General features: G+C 39.7%; 2 protein-coding genes across 6 annotated transcripts in view; one reads left to right on the top strand and one right to left on the bottom strand.

Annotated features, from left to right (window-relative positions):
• The window catches only part of pak5 (p21 protein (Cdc42/Rac)-activated kinase 5), an 86,655-nt gene extending 75,336 nt beyond the window's left edge, over positions 1–11,319 (bottom strand). Inside the window, exon 1 of the mRNA XM_031755140.2 lies at positions 11,217–11,319. The gene's annotated coding sequence lies outside the window, so the exon portion shown is untranslated. The remainder of the gene's footprint in view (positions 1–11,216) is intronic.
• Positions 11,320–18,610: 7,291 nt separating this feature from the next.
• Positions 18,611–23,905, top strand: LOC116332291 (galectin-3). Of its 5 annotated transcripts, none has more exons than XM_039599500.1 (7): positions 18,676–18,728; positions 19,707–19,717; positions 19,838–20,497; positions 20,577–20,665; positions 20,780–20,951; positions 21,230–21,342; positions 23,251–23,381. In XM_039599500.1, exons 2-7 carry the CDS (start codon positions 19,712–19,714, stop codon positions 23,252–23,254), a joined length of 1,044 nt encoding a protein of 347 aa, XP_039455434.1. In that variant the 5' UTR covers positions 18,676–18,728; positions 19,707–19,711; the 3' UTR covers positions 23,255–23,381. The 5 variants fall into 5 exon arrangements, with proteins under 5 accessions (XP_039455436.1, XP_031611057.1, XP_039455434.1 ...); XM_039599501.1 differs by having other exon boundaries at positions 18,679–18,728; positions 21,255–21,342; XM_039599502.1 differs by lacking the exon at positions 21,230–21,342 and having other exon boundaries at positions 18,611–18,728; positions 19,961–20,497; positions 23,251–23,905.
• Positions 23,906–23,966: the final 61 nt, after the last annotated feature.

Genomic DNA, 23,966 nt, shown 5'->3' on the forward strand with positions numbered 1-23,966 from the left:
ATTCTCATTGCTGAGTTGCTATATTCTGTATCTATGCTAGCACTGTACCTATTAAAGCAGGAAGTCGGGAGCTGTACGTCTACGAAGCACACTTTGATATCGGCTTTGCAAGTCATGTTTTCATTGCAGTATTTAACAATTTTCTCACACCTCACCTCTAATGCCTTGTCAGGGCTCGCAAAATTTCAAAATCCCTGGTAGCCCTTCGGGCAGGCACTCTTCAGTTTTTGGTAGCCCAAAATAAATTTAAGTAGCCCGAATAAAAAAGAGAGCAATTTTTTAATGTTCTGTTTCCTTTACAATATTATACATTAAAGTATAATATTGTAACGGAAACAAATTTATCAGAAAATTGTTAAAATACAAATCACAACAACTGTATAAAAATTACAATCATCAACTCAAATACTTTGTTTCTAATTGAACAGAAATTTCTATGAACTTGCAAGAACTGTGTAGAACATGAATCAGTCTGTGTCAGATCCTGAATCTGAAATTTCCACTGAAGTCAAGGGTAAGAGGTAAGGGGAACCAAGATCGAGGCCATTTGCTTTTTGAAGTTTGCAAAAACTGCTAAATTTGGCCAATGGTAGTTCACTCTTTGCAACATAGTACGCTTTTGAAAGATTTTTCAGGACTTCTGCTTCTGCTTGGTTTATTTTTTGCAATTGCTGTTTGTTCTGGGAAAGATATTGCAGACTGAGCAATAATGCATTTCTTGCATTTCTCATGGGTTCTGATGGGGTCTTTCTTCAAATTACTGGTCCCAGTTACAAAGGCGCTTGTCGACTCAAATGAAATGAAACTCACGACCAGTGTTGGGACTAACGCGTTATTAAGTAACGCGTTACAGTAACTACGTTATTATTGTGGTAACGAGCACGGTAACTAGTTATTATGCCAAAACCAGGAACGCGCTTACTCGTTACTGGGATTTAGATAGGCTCGTTACTGCGTTACTGTGTGGTGGATATCGCGAGCTTCCACAGATTCAATAACATTAGCAAGTGGTGGAGGCCAGCAGGTGGATGAAGGAAAAGGAGGCAAGAGGAGAGACCCGAAGCGGCCGCCGGTCTGCGTGTCAGGTGAACTGAACTTCAGGTAAGAAGTTATGACCTGCAGTCTATCTGGGTCAGATATAAACCAAGTTTAGGTGGAGTTTATTTTCGGTATGATGACTTTTTAGGTACTGCGTGCTAGCTAGCATGACGGAGTTTCTATACAGCTGTGTGGGTGCTATGTTACTGATGTTGAACTTTATTTTGTTCATACGGTTAATTATTAGAGTTGCCAACCGTCCCGTAAAAAACAGAATCGTCTCGTATTCAGAGAAAATATTACGCGTTTCGTACTGAGGTGAAAGCAACACAGTTTGTCCCGGACTTCAGCTACAATGAAAAAGACACAAAGCTGAAGCTGCACAGCTGCCTCTTCTTCTCTCATTCTCTCCTCTCCTGTTTCTACTTCAATCACGAAACTGATCAATGATCAGCTGATCGGCTTTTCTCTCTTGTTTATTTATCGCCCACTTTGCGCCAGAAAGAGGAAACCAGCGGATGTCGCGTTAAACAACAGCAGCACGTTTAAGCTTGATCAGCTGTTGTTAGAATTTATTTAATATTAATTGCTAGTATCAGCTGATGTTTGCTGGAGCCACAGCTGTAAAGCTGCTGGTCATGATATCGGTTTGGTTATCTGGTGAGAGGGAAACATGCAGATGAAACCAGGAGATGTCCTTACTGAATCATCAGAGCTGAACAGGTGATGGAGAAGCAGGTTTACCTTTTAGGTGACATGAATGAGTTGAAGGAAGTTATGAACTGTTTCTGAGAGACAAATAACACCAGGATCCTTTTCTAAGTAGCTGACAGCTGGTAACTGTGCAGGGGCGGGTCTAGCAAAGTGTTGCCAGGGGGCCAGGTAGGGCATTAACAGGGAAAGGGGGCACAAGGAAATACTTTTCTTTATTATTCTCATTTAAAATGTCTCGCTTTAAAAAAAAAATAATTATCTGAGTCTTACAACAAACAATTGATAGATTGATACATATATACCATCAGAACAGTGTACATCACTGTCACAACAGTGTTTATTTTCATTCAAAGGCTTTATGATTTTTCCTATAATGGTGGGCGGTCTCTAGTCAAAATGCCGGGACTATTTTTTGTCCCAGTCCAGCCCTGTATGCAGCTCATCTGCAGTCTGGTGTTACCTACATCTTCCTATTCAGAAGGCAGAATTTCCAAGTTCTGAGTACAATCAAAAGCACCACGACTGCAGTTTTGTGTTGGATGTAAAAAGCAGGCTAGAATCATGGCGGCGGTCAACGACGGTCCAGGCGTGGGATTTCTCTCGTGGAAATGTGCACATTATTTTTCCTTTCTATTGGTAGGTGGCACAGTGCACTTGTGGCAAGTAAGCAAGCTAGAAGACTGGCAATCTTGCTGGGTATCCAGTTACAGAAGCAACACATTAAGAAGAGAATTCTGAGTAAAACCAAAGTTACTTTCCCTAGTAACTAGTTACTTTGAAAGTAACGAGTAACTTGAAGTAACTGAGTTACTTTTTTAGAGAAGTAACTAGTAATGTAACTAAGTTACTAATTTAAAGTAACTTACCCAACACTGCTCACGACACACCCGGCAGAACATCATGTTATTTAGCTCGTCATATTCCAGCCACAGAAATTCTTTTGTCCATGAAACCAAAAAAGCTGAGCTTTCTTTTTGCCTCATAGTCTAATTTGTCATAACTTTTCCGTTTTGTGGTAGGCTTTTATTTGGCTGTCCCTTCTTCACCCTGACCTGTCTTATTTGGCTCAGCAGAACTAAAATACCGGTGTTCTGACAAAACGTCCTACCTATCAAGCTGTCCTACCCGTTGTTACTGCGCATGCGCACAATTCAAAACTGCCATATTTCCGGTTTAAATAGTACACGCCTATTATTTCATCCTACCCGATCTTGTGCGGTCTCGTTGCTTTTGTGCCGATCTCGTTGCTTCAAAAAGGTTTGTATTAAAAGTTTTACTTCTTTATTACAGATGATAATTGTTTACCTTAAGCTGCTCAATCAAGTCATATTCCAAGTGTTTAGTTGGTGCTTTTAAAATTTATTTTAGTCCTCCTGCAGTTACTGGACACCACTCGCCATTGTTATGTTGGATAAACGCTCCGTTGTTATGTCGAAGAAAGTACTTTTGCACCACATACTTGTTAATTGCGTGATAACGTTGTGTAGTCGTTTATTTACTGTATGGATTCCGAAGCCATGTTGAAATTGTCCGATTTTCTCCTTAGTTATGGAGAACAAATACGAGGAACTGCTCATGTTTCTGTCTGTTGGGTCCTACCCATCTGAATACGATAAGTCCCAGAGGCAAACCCTTAGGAGATCGCGCCGCAAAAAATTCAGGCTGAAGGGTCAGTATTGTAATGTAAATAACTAAATGTAATTATTGGTTAAATACATGTTATAATTATTTTACATTTTTTAAATATAGGCGGAGTGCTCTTGTTTGGAAACAGGAGAGTGATAAAAACAAAAAGAAGAAGCCATGGGACTATTTCAAGAGTTTCATTCAAGTCCCATCGGTGGACACACTGGTGTACTCAAGACTCGAACTGCAATGTGTTCCAGATTTTACTGGTATGGAATGTCGGTTGACATTGTTAATTGGGTATGTATTTTTAAAGTTGTCATTTATATATAGTATGTTAATAGTGCACCAATAGAATGCATAGTTATCCTGAAGACCCGTACCAGATTGATGTACAGTAATTAACACTGTATCGCCACTTGATCAAGTATTTTTATAGAACATTAGCAATTTTGTTGTTTAATTAATTGCGATTGTTGGATAATATAAAGATCATTCAATATGTTTAAGGTCCTGGCTTGTGACCAGTGTCAAAAATGGGAAAACCATTGGCTGCTGTGCAACCACTGCATTGTATAAAGGTAAATATCAGTAGCATTTTAGTAGAAAATAGTAATGTTATCATGTACATTATATATTAATGTGATTCTTTTATCACTGACAGGTGTCACATGTCTGGGAGCTAATCGGAATAGATCTAACTGGACCTCTTCCAAAAACGTCTAGTGGCTTCCAGTACATTATGACTGCAACAGACTATTTTTCAAAATGGGTTGAGGCTTTTCCATTAAAAAGCAAAAGTGCTGCTGAGGTAGCTCATCAGTTGTGCTCAATCATATATAGACATGGCTGTCCAAAACGAATTTTATCCGACCAAGGAAGGGAATTTGTTAACGAGGTAAGTGTTAAGTTTACTTTTCCATACCTCTTTAGGTAAATACTACTTGGCACAGTGTGCCAAGTAGCTGCCAGGCCAAAGGTTTTGTGTGATTGTTTTTAAAAACAATTTTCTTTTTTTCTTTGAAGCTCAACTCAAGACTTTGCAGCTTAATGAAAATAGATAGAAGTGTCACAGCAGCGTATCACCCTCAGACAAATGGCCTCGACGAAAAGACAAATGACAACATAAAAAGGTATGTTTTATTTGTATGTAACATTTCATTTGCTTTTAAGACACTGTCACTATTGTGGTTTTTTATGTCCACATGTAGAGCCCTGAGAAAATTAGTCAACAGTCAACAGAATGACTGGGATGTGTATCTGGATGCTACACTGTTTTCTTTGAGGTCCAAGGTCCACACCACAACCAAATACACACCATTCCGTTTAATGTATGGGAGAGAGGCTACGTATCCTTCTGAAGTTCCTGTCGAAGTCCCAGTAAGTGTTATTAAGGAATTTTATTTATGCAACAACTATGATAATGCATAAATTAAATGTCATCTTAATTGGAAATGTGCATATTGATATTGGCTGCAGCTTTAATCTTCTCTGCTTAACTTCTATATGCAAGATACATTTAAAAGATAAAGTAAGTGACTAGTTACTTCTTTATGATTGTTTCTTTATGTAAAGTAATAAATGTTGAGGAGACCTTTAAGTATAATGTGTTCACCTATGGAAGTGTATCAAGAGGAAAAAGTGACTATAAAAAAAAATGATATGAGTCTATCTTTGTGGCTTTCTGTGCTCAAAGCTTTATAATAGTATATTTACTTTTAAACATGAGTTATTATAGCTACAATTTTCAGTTCATGTTTCACATGCATTATTTGTCTTTATGATTTTAATTGTAATTTAAAATGTGACAATTTTAGTTGTCCTCCATCATTCTCCCTGAGGAGTCGAAATTACGGTGACTTTGTATCTTCTACAAGAGACGCACAAGAGCAAGTTAAAAAAACTGTCGAGGAAAATATGGCAAAGTCCCAAGACTTACAAAAGGAAGCCTATGCCAGACGAGTCCAGAAGAAGTACAGAAACCTTGTGTACAGCGTTGGAGATGAAGTTCTTCTCTTGAACATGAGGAAACGTGGAAGGAAGGGAGGAAGGTTTGATCCAGATTTTCAGGACCCTACACCATTCAAGACATCACTGGCAAATGTGTGAGATTAAAAACACGGAAGGAGCAACTTTAAAAATCACTACAGCATTGACCATATCAAGCCGTACAGAAGAAGCCACCATGTAAATATCAGTGACAATGAAAAATACCCAACTCACAGTCAGACAGTGAACAGCAGCACAGACCTGAAGATGCCCCCCTGCCATCCTCCTGCTGACCCTCAGTGCCAGCAAAGTCCAGAGGATACCAGACCCTCTATTATTCATTATGCACCCAAAACGGCTGACAAAAGTTGTTGCTCCCACAAGGAGTTTATTTCTGTTCCAGGACCAGAAACGCGTGAACAAGAACTTCCCTCTCGGAAACAAAGCTTAGAAAGTGAAGGTGGCATAGTGAACAACTCTTTTTGACCCGTTGGTCATTTGTTGCCAGTTTGGCGTTGCAACTTGATTGACCATTGCATGACTTTGTTTGCATTTTGCAGTCTTCAACTCATATTGGATGTAAAGAAACATGCAACATGCACTGAGCTTGTGGAAGTCTGGAAATGGATCTGCCTGTCAGTAATTTTCTCTTTTGCCCACTCGCTGTACCTTTCCTATTTCTCTGCGTGAAAATGCATGTTTATTGTGTTGACTTTTTTCCTGTTGTGGCCCGTTGGCCTTTACCCAGCTTTTCCACTAAAAATCTCATGCATGCCTGAGCTAACTTATCATATTTTTCTTTCAGTAAAGAGGCTATGGGCTGCAAAGGATACTGGGCGCTTGGAATCAGTTGTTGGACCATACAAGTTATTTGATTCCTCTTTTCGAACACTGCAGGGGTCACGGTGGCTTTCTGATGAGGTAAGATAACTTATCATTATTGACTCTGATTTTGAAGTGCTCTCCTTCTGAAGCATTTGCAGTGCAGACACCATTAATAGTTTAAACTGTGCGGGTAGGTGGGGGGGTTTATATAGCAAAACTCTGATAAGGTTTCACCCATTCACTTCCATAGAAAAGATTGTTATCAACCACAACACAGATGTTGTGACATCTGTGACATCATAATACCCAGTTCCAGTATATGCAGAAAGAACCTTTATCAGCAATTATATTTCTTTCCAAGTTTTTGTGTACAGCACTCAAGCAGTTACTTCAAAAATTGTTGCTGCTGGTGTATAAACTCTAACTTTTCAAAACAGGTCATTGATGCATACCTGCACCGTGTTATTGAGAGACGAAAGGTAAGTAAGAAATGTCCTTTGCCCAGTTATTTTGAAATACAAAAAAATGTATTTACTGTTCTGTAACATTTTTGTATACTTATACAGAATGCTGTACACCTGCTCTGTTCAGTAGTTGCAAGCTCGTTGTTTTCTGGGCAGTTCAGATGCCTCACCAAGGTAAGTTGAAAGTTCAGAAGTGGTCCAAAAAGTTGAGTCATTTCTATTTCTGAGGACAGAGTTCGGTTCCTTTAAACAAGACTATATTTGAAAACACCCTGAGACGCAAAAGGTACCTAAGTAAATCGAAATTACTCTGCACTTCCAATCCCACAGATGAAGTTCCCAGTTGAAGACATGTGGCTGTGCCCTGTGAACTTTGGTACACACTGGATTCTTGTGGTATGTGTTTATTTAGTTATTAATTTGCATAATTTGTTGGGAAGCAGTTTCTTGCTCAAAGTGTTATTCTTAAATAGGTTTTCAGTGGCAAAAACTATTGTAATTTTTAATTTATTAACTTTTTCTTTAGATTGTCAACATTTCTGCACAGAAAATACTGCTCATAGACCCCATGGGGAATGAAGGTGTTTATGACAGGAAAATTCTGCGCAACTGGAGGTATGTATGATACTGAGGTATTATTCTTGTATGTTTTATGTTCAGGTATTAAACATAAAACATTTCTTGTTTCATTACAAACATTTTTGTTCAACTAGGAATTTTCTGAGGATGAGAGGGCATGAAGACACCATGGAGTGGCAGTTACACACTATGCAACACAACAAGCAACAGGATTCCAGCAGTTGCGGAGTTTTGTTGTTAAAGGTAACCCTTATTCAAATGATTCCATTTATTGTTAGCTACAATTAGGACTTTACATTATAATAATAATGAGAAATCTCACAGTTTGCAGAACAGTACCTTGCTTTTGGAGAGGTCAGTGAGGTGTTAACCACTACAGAAGCAGTTGTGCTGGAGCGAATGCAGATAGCTTGCACCCTACTTGAACATCGAGGTAAGTCCAGTAAAGTCCTTATCACATTAGAGTGTGTACTTCCAATTTAAATAGTGCTTTTCAAACAGCACAGTACCAAATAGTGCTTTTCAAACATTTTCAGATAAGACCCTTCTGAAAGTCTAATTAAAAAAAATTCAGGGGACTAATTTGCCATGAAGTATTTGTGGAAAAAATGTACTATTATTTTTTTTTTAATTAATCAATAAATAATGTTTGATTAAAACCTAACCATGAATGTGTTTCAGGGGGACGCTGAGGACTACTGCATTGTTTGCTCTATGTTAGATGCTGATGCTGACCGCAGCATGATTGAAATGGTAAAACAAAACAAAAAAAGAAACACATAAGTCTTAGTATCATTACTTGCTAATCATGTTTAAAATGTTGACTAATAGTATTCACCAAACATAATATGAGCTATTTATTTTCCTTTCCAGGTGCAGTGTGAATCTTGCCAAAGATGGGCACATTTTGCATGTGCAAAATATAAAGAGAGCAATCAAGAATATAAATGCAAAAATGTAAGGAAAACACATAACAACTTCAAATAAAAACAGCTGTCTTTTCCCTCCATGTCTCTTTGTATTCTTTGTCAACATTAGATGATTGTGTGCTGGAGGCACGTTTTGATAGTGTGATTTGGCCATCTGAACGTCCTACCTAAATAAATCCAAGCAGGAAGCATGTTTTAATAGTGTGATTTGGCCATCTGAATGTCCTACCTAAATAAATCCAAGCAGGAAGCATGTTTTAATAGTGTGATTTGGCCATCTGAACGTTCTACCTAAATAAATCCAAGCAGGAAGCATGTTCTGAACGTCCTAGCGAAATAAATCCAAGTTTTTAAGTGTGATTTGGCCATCTGAATGTCCTACCTAAATAAATCCAAGCAGGAAGCATGTTTTGATAGTGTGATTTGGCCATCTGAACGTTCTACCTAAATAAATCCAAGCAGGAAGCATGTTTTCATAGTGTGATTTGGCCATCTGAACGTCCTACCTAAATAAATCCAAGCAGGAAGCATGTTTTGATAGTGTGATTTGGCCATCTGAACGTCCTACCTAAATAAATCCAAGCAGGAAGCATGTTTTGATAGTGTGATTTGGCCATCTGAACGTCCTACCTAAATAAATCCAAGCAGGAAGCATGTTTTCATAGTGTGATTTGGCCATCTGAACGTCCTACCTAAATAAATCCAAGCAGGAAGCATGTTTTGATAGTGTGATTTGGCCATCTGAACGTCCTACCTAAATAAATCCAAGCAGGAAGCATGTTTTCATAGTGTGATTTGGCCATCTGAACGTCCTACCTAAATAAATCCAAGCAGGAAGCATGTTTTGATAGTGTGATTTGGCCATCTGAACGTCCTACCTAAATAAATCCAAGCAGGAAGCATGTTTTCATAGTGTGATTTGGCCATCTGAACGTCCTACCTAAATAAATCCAAGCAGGAAGCATGTTTTCATAGTGTGATTTGGCCATCTGAACGTCCTACCTAAATAGGAAGCATGTTTTAATAGTGTGATTTGGCCATCTGAACATCCTACCTACCTAAATAAATCCAAGCAGGAAACATGTTCTGAACGTCCTAGCGAAATAAATCCAAGTTTTTAAGTGTGATTTGGCCATCTGAACGTCCTACCTATAGATATGTACGATGGAGCCATTAACCACGTAAGGTAGCATATTCTGATAAGGTAGCACGGATTGATAGACAAGACCATAAATTTACGCTACGGTAGCGCTACGGTAGGATGTTTTGACAAGGTAGGACGTTTTGTCAGAACACCGGCGTAAATCCTGCTGCTTTTACACACGTACTTACATAACGGTCAGCGATTCTCTGCGCAATCAACCTCTCACATGTTTAAGCTTGCTGTGGGAAATTTCACTTGTCACGTTTGAATAGTAAGCTAATGAGTGATAAGATGATGTCAGAGGAATCGGTGCGCAATTAATCGTCACTCACCAATCAGTGCTGCCGCTCTCTACACACAGTTCGCGCGATCGCAAAGTGAAAGTGAAAGCAAAAAACAAGCACAAATTCAAACACGATTTCAATATGTCACATATTGACAGTGGCTCATCGATGCCAATGACATAATTACTCAGCTACATTTGCGAAAGAAAATGCAAAATCATTGACACATTTTTTCTTCCTATGATAGCCCGACGGGCAGGGCTGAGATGGATTTTGGTAGCCCGACTGGAAAAATCGCTAGCCCCGGGACGTCGGGCTAGCGATTTTGCGAGCCCTGCTTGTACTGTCTCACCAGCAAGAGAAAGTCCAAAACATATTCTGTTATCATACAGAGGCAGGGAAAGCAGGAAAGGTGTATTGCAGTAAATATCTGACATTATGCTGGCATAAAGACCTCAAATGATTAATAAAATAGCTGTGGATTACATTTTTGGTTGAATTATTCCATTAACTGACTAATTGTTTGTGTCCGGCTTGCTTTTATAAGAATAATCATTCTACAAATGATTGGTTGGTCCTATCCTGTTCTATCCTATCATGCTATTTATTGTTAGCTATGTCTGTTGGTCTATTGGTCCTTGTATATCCCTTGCCAGAGTAAAATATTCTGCAGACTGCATTCTTCAGCTTATATCCCTTGTTTTGGGATAAAATACAGTCCTCCTGAATGCATTAGACAACATGTTATTATTGCCTCTATTAATAGAGTGTCGCTATTAGGGTGATTATGAGCTTAGGAGGGGAACCCTTGCTCAGAGGGCCTAGCCACCACTTTTAATTTTCGTCTACACCATCTAATCCGAGAGCCACACTGAACTTGAAAACAAGCCATCTGTTCCTGCCCTTACCTGGCCTAGATCGGCCGGAGCACACTCAAACTCTAGCTGCAAGAAGGAAAACACGGGCAGTGCAATAAAACTGTCTTGCACTGTCATCATCACTGTCACACTCCGGAATAGATGTGGCGTAGTGCTACAATAAAAGCGACGCTGTCGTGGTAATAATAATACCGATAATAATATTAATAAAGAAATATAGCAGCACGAGAGCCTACTAGGCTAAACTCTCCAATGAGCACCATACACGCACACTGTGAGCCTCCAGATCCATTACAACGATTCCCCCCCTTCTCTCTCTTCGACCTCCAGCCTGTGATAGCAGTGGTTCTGGTAAGCAACAATGACATAATTTAAGAAAACCGGGCATTACACAGGCCCTCAAAATCTATTTGCAACATACAGAGATGCCCACCCAGTTCAATACCAAGGACAGCGGTCGACGCTCGAGAGAGCCTGACAGCCATGACAACACATGCACTACAAAATGACAGATTTATTTCTGCACGATGCATTGTAAGCAGCTACGCGAACAAGCCCCGAATGACACTGCTTTGTTAGTGAAGCATTAGACCCACGGACAGGGGGCTAGACACACAAAACCCTCGGAGATGCATTTATAGAGAGGCATTTTGCCCCCCTGCAAGAAGCATCAACAGCCACATTTTCCCCCCTTACCAAATCACGTCGTCAAAATGGCTCTATCGAATAAAACGCCCCGCACTTACCTGCTTTTCCCGGGGTGGAAGAGCTCACATGTCCCGTAGCTTATTTTAGCCTGTTAGTGTGGGTATTATCAATGTGGTGGGCACCGTTATGTGTCTGCCAGCGCCATGTTATTATCACTAAAGTGGAGAACTGTGCGGTCCTGTGCGCTACATCCGGGCTGTTGGGGAGAGCGAATGAGCGCAGTTTGTGGTGGCGGAGGGCGGAGAGCGCTCTGGATATATGTGGAGCACCTGTGCAACAGAGCGGGGACAACTTTCAGTCACATAGGTGTGCTGGGAGAGCTACACATCGAGCATATTCAATAAAAGTCGGTGTGAAAAACCTCTTTCTTTTTTTCTCCCTGTTGTCTGTTGCTGCTATGGAGAGTACCAGAGCAGTATAGCTGTTTGGACTAGCTTAATGTAATACATAAGAAGCTGAAATAGCTTACAAATACAAATAAACTGTTACAATAATTAGCTTAAAATGGTATAGTAAATCATAAATTTGGTTTTAAATTGTTTACAAATTGTTGACATATTCTAAAGTTTAATAGTTTTTTCAGTAATAACTTTAAATTAAAGTTAAACGACCTAAACAGCTTAAAGTTGGCTTAATGGTTCTGGAAGCTAGCTTGAAGTAACTGCTAAATCGTTGGAAGCTGACCTAAAGTGATGAGAAAACTGATGGATAAATTGTTATACAGTAGAGTATATTAGTGTTGTGATACTGCAGAAATTGCTATTGATGCAATACCAAGTAAATAAAGGGCCAGTATAAGTACCGATATTGATCCTTTTACACAAAACACACCTTTTAGATTTTCATGTGTTTCATGTGAAACTGGGTTTGTTGGAGACCTGGAATGTAAATGTGTCTGTCTCCAAAGCATTTTGGGTCAACTTCTGTTGTTAAAATGTGCTGTAGGCTATAAAAAATAGACCTGGTAGTCAACACAAGAAGGTTCAAACATTTTAGTGCATTTTTGAAATGTATTTTTTAAATTGCCAATAATTATTATTATTATTTCTTTAACACAGTTCATTGGGCTACATACTGAACTTAGATGATAGAAAAAAAGTATTGATGCTATCATGCTAGTATCGATTCAATACCAGTACCAGTGTTGGTATCAATACTATCAATATTTGAATTGTTCCCTCACCTCTGGACTATATACCTGATAAGAAGATAAGCTAAAGTACTGGCTAAATAACATTAGCCAAATAATGTTGAAAGTCAGTTGAAAGTAATGGTTAAAAATATAATTTTAAATATTATACAGAAGCTAAAAAATAAATATAGCAGAGTGTAATGGTTGAAATATATAAAAGTGATGGTAAACAATTAAAATTTGCAGTGATTGATAAAATGCTGGTAATAAACAAATAGCTGAAATAGTTAATACTGATAACTGATAAGTTTCTGCCACTCCAGGTAGTGCATGGAAGCTAACTTGATTAAATTACATTTCAACATTTCATTTGATTGCAAATGTCCTCTTGGCCTACATAATATCAGCTTTTAGTCCACAGGGTTGTGGATTACAACAAATAAAAAAAATGAATGACAATATCAACACAACTAATCCTTTGAAAACAGACAAACAAATACAGGAAGAGGAAAACAGTGAAGCTATGTCAGAGGTCCTTTACTAATAGCAAGCACTGTAAAAACAAAATGTACTGAAAAATGAAGCAACGCAGAAGCTCCATACAGTTTAAGAAAATTATCTTTTAAGTTGTAATTTTAGGGAGCTGATTTAGGCATGATGATAGAAGCAAATGTATCAGTACAGATGTTCCTCCAGTGAGGCTAGACACAGTCTGAGAGCCTAAAAGCTTTAAGGACACACACAGTGTGACAGCCTCTGCCAGCTCCCACTGTGTCACAGCCCTCATTGATCTCCCATCTCTTTTTCTGACATGTTGTTTGTAGCACAGGGCTCTTCCCTAGACTATGGTAAGCGAATATGGAAGGGCAACAGCCACTTCCTGCCACTCACAGCACAATTCTTATGTCTGATCTGTTCTTTTAAACTGAGTACTAGAAGGAAAGTGGAGGGAGAAAGCATCCATAATGCAAGATCTGCCTCTTTGTATTGCTGTTAAACACTTGGATCAATGAAACAGTTGCCAGCACATGTTGCCAGCACATTCTCCTTCTACTGTACAGATGAAGACTTTAAAACTGTCCATCTTTCAAATATATGGCATTAAAGGTGCATTCCTGTCCTCACTACACACATGTGCAACATATGTCAAAACCATGCTTAGAAAAGTAAGCAAACCCTTCAAAAACAGTTCCTCAGTATTAACTGCTTTCCTGTCCCACCGATTTGGCCTTTTGTGATCAGATCATACTGCGCTTGTCTGCTCTGTCTCCCACAGAGATCGCCACCACCCATAAATCTCTTTGGCGACATGTGAGCTCAGGTTCTCAGCCGGGGAAACACCCTTTCAGAAACTATTCCAGGATATGCGACACTTATTATGGGGTTTACAGACAGCCACATCTGTCAAAGGAGGGGCGGTGGTGTTTTTGGATGGTAATTGAGCTTTCAATCATAATAAAATTGAATTGTGGACAGAGCTGCATCAAGATGGAACAGCTGATTCACCAGCTCACACACACACACAGACATACAGACACACACACAAACAGACACACACACAGACACACACACACAGACACACACACACAGACATACTACAAATTTGAAGTGTGGTTAAAATTTGAGGGTGACAGCAAGATTTGGGAACTATGCCATACTTGGATGGTGAGGCTGATGAACTGGATTACACTGCTGGGGAGTTTAATAAATTGTACTGATATTTTGACATGAGTGGACTAAGTCGTCCACAAGTGGACTATAGTAGTTCTGGAAGAAAACTCCAGAACTACTACGTTTACTGTGATTTCCACAAAGGCATCAGCTGACCAGAAAGAATGAGACGATCCAATGGCGTTTTTGAGATCAGGGGTTTGCCCACCACATGACTGCAACCTCCCCAGGGAATATTTGACACCTCCATCTAGTGGTGGATTGTGGGAGTACGCAGGTCACGACAGTGCAGCTGCAGTTTTAATGTGGTTTTTTGTTATGCTTGGAACATCAGCCAAGGCATCTCTGTTTGAATAATGTGATCTTTTCTGATACTAAACTCATTTCACAGTGGCCCAGATATGATGATTGGAATTTCAACGCACATACATAAACATACTCAGGTTTACACACACACACACACACACACACACACACACACACACACACACACACACACACACACACACACACACACAAACATGCTACTGTCCCCATGGCAACTGAAGCAATAACCGTGTATTGAAACCATCTCCCTCACTCTTACTCCACTCTTACACACTCTTTGATTTACTCTCTCTTCTTCACTCAGTGTTTGAAGGCACAACACCAGCTTTAGCTCTTGGTGAGAGCCACAGGTTATTGCTCTCTCGTGGAAAACTACTCCTCTGACTAAACACTCCAAACCATTACCCGTTGTAGGATTACCACGAAGAGCTGTCTCATTCCACACATCCATTTTTTTTCTTGCACATGTAGTTGACAAGAAGGGGTAAAGAGACAAAAGTATAAAGGTGAGGGCATCTGACAAGCGTTGGACCCACAGTTGGAACAAAGCCCAGAGCTTATCAGAGACTAATGCCACTGTTGTTGCTTTGGAAAACCCTGCTCCTGCCAGTATGCTCTCTTCTGCCTAACAGCAGCACGCCTCACGGTTTCCTCCTTTTTTCCTCAGCTACCCCATTGGCTGAAACTACAACAAGAGATCTCCTGCAAGTGATATCATTACTCCCGCTCCCGTTGAGCAGCATATGTCATGACCACATGGTAAACTCAAATGAAGAGCTGTAGTTTGCTTTCTTATTTAAATATAGCTATATATGTTACAGTTGCATTATATGTGAGCTGCAGCTTTTGTTTTCAGACTTGATTGAGGAAGCAAACGTCAGTTCATGCCCTGGAGAGGCAACCAGGAGAGGAGACATAAACTAAGTGTTATCGATTGTTTCTTTGCAAGTATCCTATCCTCTCACTATGCAGCCCTAGCAAAAAAAAAGAAGTCTTCTGATCCTCACAGGAATACCCTTTTTATATAGCTATAAGGTGGTAGTAAGTATATGAAACATCTCCTTTTGCCCAGATGCTTCGAGTTTGAGTTTTACTTTTAACAGCAACTGTTCACCCCTCAAAGGTTTTCGTGGGTTATTCAAGCACAACGGCGCTTCGCTTTAGCCAGTTAGTACATTTAGAACATTGCTTTAGCTTAGCATTAGTTAACATTTGACCTTCAGAAGGCATCTGAAACTGTAAGGTGTAATTTTTAAACCAGTTTTCCCACCTAGGAGCAACAAAACAAGGCCTAAATCTTAAAAATATAAAAAATCTTGTTACAGCAGACAAACAAGGTCTGGCCATCTGATGAATGAAAATTTACTTTTGTGTTCACTTTTGTTTCTGTTTTGGTCTCCACCAACTCATAAGAAAGACAGTGTGAGTTCTACAGAGCTTTTTTTTCTCCATTGTTTGGTAGTCATGCTTGACAGAGGAAAAGTGAATCAACGGAAAAAAAATCAGCCTGTAAAAACTAGAACTTTAAATTTTACTAACAAAAATCATGTTCTGCTTTAAATGTCTACATTTGATTTAATTGTGATAAATATATAATTTAATCAAGATGTTGATAACTATAAAATTACTATTCAGTATATGTTTTGCCTTGTTCACTGTTTGTTGTAATGAGCTGAGCAACAATCCTGTTGGGCAAATGGCAAACATTCATCTATTTGTTATCTAATTGTGGAAACTATTAAAAATCCATTTTAAAAAAAGAGCTACACAATTTGCCTTGTAACAGCTTAAATGAGATGACGAGACATTATGATTTAATCAGCCCAGATGCTCAATTTAACAAATTCTAGTGCTGCCACACACACATACACTGCCTGAGGCTGCAACTTCCCCAAACTGTCCAACGTGACACTGAAGAGCCGCTGGGCTCCTGAGGTTAGCCCAAAGGCTGCTCTCAAACACTCATGAAGAATTAATGACTGTAAATGCAAGTTAACACGTGTGCCTGTGTATTGTGCATGAAGGCAGAACACAAAATGATGCAGAATTAGCCAGTTAGTGTTGTTTCTATGCAATTTATGATGTGTTACAACTTGTCAAACAACATAATAAACGTTTCAGAGATTAGCATGTCACTTTAACAGCATATAGCATAAGCATGAGATAAAGCATTAAAGTGTGTAGTTCAAGAGTGTTAAACTCTATGAAGTTTGGAGTCCGGTTAAAACCAGCACAAAGTGCAGGCTTTTGTTATTTGTTATATTTTTGATGTAGTTTGGAGCACAAAAACTATTTTTTTTTAACTTTTTTATTTATATTGATATAGTACATGTGTATTATTTGTTTCATTGTTAAAAAAATTAGAATATAATTAAGTAACATTATATTTAGAATCCCCATATATGATTCCCTATATGCCTATAAATTGTCAAGCAAGAGACATAGTGTTAAATAGCTCTACCTAGCTTTATTATCACTTTGACCTTCACGTCATTCCGTTGATCTTGATGACAAGATATTTAAAATCCTTATGTCAACAATACATATCATTAGTGTATTAGCGTAAGTATCATAGCTTCTAAGTTATAAGGCTTTTGGTGGATGTTGGGCAAATTGACATGCAAACACTACCAAAAACATAACCTCCTTGGTGGATGTAAAAATGATGCCTTCATATGTATTCCTTTATTTTACTTTATTACAAATATGCACATGTTCCCTTTTAATGAACCACTCGTTTGCAAAACAGATGATTAACAGCGATGTCTTTAAGTCTAATTTTCCAAATTGAGTTTGCATTCATGTACATTCAAATATTGATTAGACTGAGTGGATCTGCATAAGCACGATTTAACATACTTTAAATCGTAAACATACTCTTTCTCCCTCACAGCAGAAAGAGCACTGCATGGAAAAATTAGAGCAATTGTTGAGCATTTTCATACATAGTAAGCCTTCCAGTTGGCCAGATTGGATCTTAGGTGGGTCAGTTTATGTTTGACACCCCTGGTGTTGGTGTTTAATGAGTAAGTATAAGAACTATGATTATAACTTTTAACCTTGGAGTCCACACACAGGTTGAATATGCAATAACCTGCACACAGGAAACACTTAAGTACTGCTGTGAGCCCTGAGAAATGCAGTAGACAAATAATGCACTGTGTGAAAGTCATGGACTGTAGCTGAACTTAGTTCGTTGCAGTGGTGAGTGCACTCATTTGCATGAGGGTCAACCTTTGCCTGCATAAAGGAAACACTTTGTGATAATACTTAATTTTACTGACTGCCCGTGTTTCAGCAATAACTTTTACTTGCTAATATTTCACAAGTACCTCGGCTACTTACCTAAAACAAAAACGTAACCTTTTGACAGCCAAAGTTAAAGAAATTTAAACATTTTCACTCCGTATCACTAGACAGATTTTGAAATCGCACACCCAACCACAGAATCTCAGAGGTTTAAGTGTCTGCATTCTAAGAGTTTCTGCAATTTCTGACATTTTTCAGCTCAGATGATTGGTAACCTAATAAGGCTGCGGGGACAGCCACGGCGATTGTGTCAAGCCACATGTTCAAGTGTTATTTGTCATGCTGCTGATGATTAAGTGGAGATTTATTTAGCTGGGTGTGAACCTGAAATCTCTTCATATTTATAAATGCTGAAAGATGTCAAACACTTGGTTTGTCCACTGTAAATACACTCTGAAAAAATGTGAAATTGGAAGAAGGTATCCCTCAGTTAAAGCCGAACTGAAACCAGCAAACTGAGCGAGCGCCGAACCAAAGGAGCAATGACTTTAGTCTTAAATGCCCGAATCAACTACACGTATAAAAAACAGCACTAAGTTTTGACTCATTTCTCTATGCCCTGTAATTGTGTTCTGTGTTGCCTACAGAGGTATGGCATGAGTGTGTTACACAGTCTCATGACTGCAAAAAACAGGCCATTGTGCTGCCATTGGACCTAGTTGGAGTAAATAAAGTGGACACAACATTTGTCATAGGCTGTACATTTCACTGTTTCACCTGAAACTTTAAGACACGATTCAGTTGTGTCTGATTCCCCTTTGCGTTATATTAAATTGCAGTTTTAACATCATCTTAAGATCACCATACATTTCATTTTAACAGCTTGTGACTTTTTAACCCTAAAGTTTAGTTCCCACTTGGTTTAATGAAATGGCATCGATTGAAAGTCTTGAAATGGTAATTAAGCTGCAATATATTTCTTGTGCACATACTTTTGACACACAGGGAGGGGCTTAATTCTGAAAGTGGAGTGATAGAACAAGGAGGGGCCAAACGAAGAGAGGATTTAAGGCTATAAAAGACTGTTTCTGTGTGCTCCAAGTCAATGTTTTGCCTTAAACCACAGCACATCGTGCTCCTGTGTGCACCTGAGGACTAGAGACAAGTTGAGGTAACTTCCATTCTTATTTTTTTATCTGCTGCCTTTTCATGTAATGGACAGTAATGGCTCACTCCAACAGGTAACAGGTGAAGTGAAAAATTCCTTCCTGGTCTGGGTCCTGGGAGAGCTTTGCAAATGCTGCTCAAAATCTTCTTCTCTAAGACAAATAGGCCATAAAATGTGGTCTAAATTTAAGAACACAACAAATTTTAATAATAAAGATATCATTTAACTGTAACTCATCAGACTGATTAATGTTGATAGGTTATGATAAAGGTTGCAGGAGTGGATAGGAAGGAAGTCCAAATCAAGGCAACTTTTAACTTCCTGTCTGAAATTTTACATTTTATGAAAACTTGTGCATTTTTATCCATATCTGACTTATTGACTGTAGATTAAATGAAATGTTATTATTATTTCATAGCAACAGGAAACATTAAGAAGCAAATAGAAAGTATAGTTAGTTTCAGTCTGCATTGAAAAGAACAACTCAGAGCTGTAAGGTAGACAGAGTTATTGTTATTGTGCATTCCTCCTTAAGTGCATATAAGTCACTGTGTTGACCCAAATCAATGTGCCACTGTGTTTCTCCATGACTCAAGACGTTTACTGTGGTCATCAGCCAATTACCATGTCTCGTGGTATTGGGTAAGCCTTAATTATTTGCGTATAGGAAGTTGGACAATCTTCCTGTTCTACCGTGTGCTGACGTCTTGAAAAGCTGTAGAGTCCTCTGGTGGTCACCTTGTGAACTCTGCTGTCAAAGCACAGTGTGACTACAGAGCATGTTCCTAGATTGTAAAATAATAATAATAATATTTAAAAAAGCTTTCTTTTCATGTCTCTCTCATTTCATATCAGTGTTTGCAACTGCACACTACGATTTAGCTTCTCTCCCTCTCTATAAACTCCTGTTAGGTTTTTTTTTAAAAATTGTGGTTTAAAAGGCTAAAATCAATAAAAGCTCCATTTATTTTTTTCTGACAGGCAGCATGGATGTAAGTACTTCATCAAATTCTCAGATCTCTACACTGGTAAGAATGAGTGCATTGCATTCTCCTCTGTTATCCCACCTTAATATAAATGCATAACTTTTTGCTTATGTTTGCAACTGCAAGTTGGTGTCCTCCATCGTGTCCACCCTCTCCCTTCCACGTATTTCCATCCTGGCTCCTGACCCTTCTCTTTCTCCATCCTCCCCCTCTCCTCCTCCTCCTCCTCCGCCTCCTCCTCTGTCTCAGCATTCTGATCCTCTGTGTGGCAGCTGCCCGTCCTCTGGTTCTGCCCCACAGGCTAACAGCCTTTGGCCCAGCCTGTCACCTTCTGGAGCTGGATTCCCCGCTTGGCCGGGACAGGCCACTCAACCCGCACCGTGCTGGACAGGCCAGACAAACACACCCTGCTGGCCTGGGACGCAACCAGCTCCAGTCTCTGTCCCCACTCCATTTCCAGTCCAAGCTCCCACTCAAGTGATAACACCACCTCCTGCACCAACCACAACTATAGTTCCAGCTCCAACTGCAGTGCAGCCCTGTCAGCCTTGCTGGCCGGGCACCCAGTACCAGCCTCCTCAGCCACCAGCTCCAATTCAAGTTCAAGCCCCAAATCCAACTCCAACTCCAGTTCCAGTGCCTGCACCTGCTCCCAGCATTCATCCAAATGTACCAGGCTGGCCTGCACATCCCAGCTGGCCCTATAACCCGGGACAATCAGGGTGGCCTGGGCAGAATCCGTCTATCATGCCTCCACACTGGCTCCCACCCACATCTGGACCTCTAGTGAGTCAAATGCAAGGAAGCGGGTGTGTTGGTTTGCTATCAGGCTGTTTTACTGTGTCTCTCTCTCTTTGCTGTTTAGAGCGTGCCATACAACTTGAACCTGGCCCGAGGGGTGTATGACAAAATGATGATGACGATCTTGGGCTATGTGAAACCAAACGCTAAAATGTAAGCCTGCGTCTGTGTGCCTTCAGTGTCTTTGAAAAACGAGGTGGATTTCATGTTGCATTAGGTTCTTGAGAGCATGTTTTCTTTAGTGTGAATCAGTCTGGTCTCCCGCAGGTTCACAGTGAACTTCCTGAGAGGCAACGACATCGCCTTTCACATCAACCCCCGCTTCAACGAGGCGGGCAAGCAGGTGGTCGTCCGCAACCACAAACTGGGTGAACGCTGGGGTGCCGAAGAGAGAGACCTGAAGGGTCCCTTTCCTTTTGCGCTTGGGAGCCCTTTTGAGGTGAGTGGCAGAGACTGAAATCAGATGAGGGCAGCGGGCTGAAGCACCCATGAGTGGCTATATTGTGTTGTATTAATCATTGGATCGCTTCAGAGCTCAAAACAAACTGAGAAACACTTTTTAAATCATTAATCTCAATTGTCAGAAATTTAAAAAAAAAATTAACATTATTAATACTTTTAAAAACTAATAACTAATGAGATGAAACTAAACTAAAACTACTAACGTGCAATACAATGAGTTTTACTGCTGATCCTTGTGCGTTTAACTGACTTTAGGTCACTTTCTCATGGGAAACATTAGGCCTCGAAAAACGGAAAGGGTTGGAAAGTCGTTTGTGCAGGCGGGTCCTAGATAAGGGAGCTGCTATGCTGCAGGGAGGCTCCTGGAGGTCAGTGGGGGTCTTATGTTGCTCAGTAACATCAATAACACTTATGTTTAACAGGCATCGTAAAGAGGAGACTAATCTGAGGAGCTGATTCTGTCTTTGTGTCCGACAGTCCTGGGTTTGTGTTCACTCACATCAATAACACAATGTGTTAACAGGCACTCGTTACTGCTACTTCTTCTAATAACTGATTTGGTGACATTATAATGTGTACTATACAGTATATACAGCAGAAGTGAGCTTCAGTCTGTGCAGTATCACTTACATGTCAAATTGTAATACTTTGTGTTGAAAAGACCAATTTTACTTTACTTCTGTTAAACAGTAAGTCTCATTTTTTGTTCTTGAAAAATTAAAAACAGTTATCACGGGTATCACAGCAGATGCCGATACAAGGAGCCAGGAGGTCAAAAGCTGGGAAATCTGTGGCACTCACGGGTCATTTTATAACCATGTTTTTGCAGTTAGGCTAATTAATAATTGTGTGCTCAATTAATTTTCAGTGATCGCAGATTTTTTTTTAACTTGAAATCAGTGATCGGAGGAGAATTCACTTTTGCTGCTCCTCCTCCTGGGCCTGCATTTCCAATGAGTTTTCTTTAAAGTACTTGTTTTAAAATGAGCATAAGTGGAAATAACACTGCACTTTTCAGCTTCACATTAATTTAATTAATGAGAGGTGACATACTATAACTGGACACTTCATTAGTTACACCTTGCTAGTATCTTGTTGGACCCCTTTTGGCTAGGGTTAGGGTCTTCGTGGCACATATAGAAGAAGGTGCTGGAAACATTCCTCAGAGATGTTGGTCCATGTTGACACAACAGCATCAAACTGCTGCTGCAGATTTGTTGGCTGAACATCTATGATGCCACTCTGCTGTTCCACCACATCACAAACATGCTCTATTGGACTCAGATCTGGTGTAGAGGCTATCTGAGTACAGTGAACTCACTGACATGTTCATGTGACATGATCTGAGTTTTGTGACATGATGGGTTATCTAGCTGAAACCAGCCATTAGAAGATAACAGTAACAAAACTCAGGTAGACTGTGGTGTTTAAATGATGCTCTGGTGGTGTAAATAAAATATCCCCATCACCATTCCAGCACCATCAGCCTGAACAGTTGATGCAAGGCAGGATGGATCCATGTTTTCATGTTGTTTACAGCGGATTCTGGTATGATGCTCACATCTGAATGCCACAGCAGTAATTGAGACTCATCAGCCCAACCTTTTATTGTGTAATATTGATGACCTTGTGCAAATTGTAGCCTCATTATCCTGCTCTTAGCTGACCGGAGTGTTATCCAGTGTGGTCTTCTGCTGCTGTAGCCCATCTGCATCGAGCTTCAACATGTTGTGCAGTCAGAGAAGCTCTTCTGCATACTTTAGTGCTTATTGCCTTCCTATCAGCTCGAAGCAGTTTGGCCATTCTCCTCTGACGTCTGGCATCAGCAAGACATTTTCACCGAGAAAAATCCCCGTCTAGCTTGTGCGGGGAAAATCCTGGTAGTTCAGCAGTTTCCAAATACTCATACTAGCTCTTCTGGCACCAACAACCATATGCAAATTCAATTCAAAGTCACTTAAACCGCCTTTCTTTCTCACTCTGATGCTTGGATTAACTTAAGCAGGTCGTCTTGACCATGTCTACACGCCTAAATGCACTGAGACACTGCCATGTGATTGGCTGGCTAAAGGGTTTAATCCTTGCAATAGTATAGTAGTGATAAAAGATGTTGAACTTACTGTCATATCAGTGGAAGATATTTCTTGGAAATTATAATCAGTGAGAATAATAGTTAGGTTTTTTTTTATATAATAATACCTGGTGAAGAACTTTCTTAGAAGTACACAGTCGTAGTCTCAATGTAAGGGCGTCACTGGTGGTGTGTCCTCTTGCAGATGAAGATCCTGTGCACGCCTGAGATGTTCAGGGTGGCAGTGAACAACATCCCCCTGTTTGAGTTCCGTCACCGCATCAGAGAGCTCAACCAGATCGACAGAATCAACATCTTGCATGATGTCGTCCTGACATACGTCAATGTGGAGACACTTCCTTAAGAAATTCAGCTTTAGCCACACGGATGAACGCATATATACGACTGCGTGTTTATGCAGCAGAGATACATATACGTAGATAAACGGTGTGACACATACTCTTACGGTATTTACATGCTACATCTTGGGGGTAACGTTTCAGTTAATGTTTAGCATTATGCTCTAAAATGGGATAAATAAGCATGTTAGTTGGTTCTGTGATGTGTAAGGTAATGAGCTGAGCTCATTGATTAACAATAAGGAATACGTCCTGTGCCACAGCACTAACCACTTCATCCACAGAGGCATTTGATTTTCTGTATAGATGCTACTGCTACTAGTTTTATTGTAGACAATAACATAATCTATAATATTAAAGTGCTACTAACTAATATATAACTGAGAACTATGTATGCACCGATGTTGGAAAAAAACAGCAACACTGGTTCATGATTATTACCTCTCGATTAGTATTAACTGTAGAAATCCTTTAATAATAAATGTACAAGTGTGCAATCAAGTCCATGTTTTTATTGTGTTTTGTTTTAACAGATCGACACTATGAAACTGTATAACAGTAA

The sequence above is a fragment of the Oreochromis aureus genome, linkage group 15 (genome assembly GCF_013358895.1).
Source record: "Oreochromis aureus strain Israel breed Guangdong linkage group 15, ZZ_aureus, whole genome shotgun sequence".
In the NCBI taxonomy this organism is placed as follows: Eukaryota; Metazoa; Chordata; class Actinopteri; order Cichliformes; family Cichlidae; genus Oreochromis; species Oreochromis aureus.

Excerpts from the sequence above, each read along its gene's own strand:
- LOC116332291 (XM_039599499.1), top strand. Across the intron at positions 20,498-20,576 it reads CACCCACATCTGGACCTCTA|AGCGTGCCATACAACTTGAA; the intron begins GTGAGTCAAATG and ends TTTGCTGTTTAG. Across the intron at positions 20,666-20,779 it reads GTGAAACCAAACGCTAAAAT|GTTCACAGTGAACTTCCTGA; the intron begins GTAAGCCTGCGT and ends GGTCTCCCGCAG.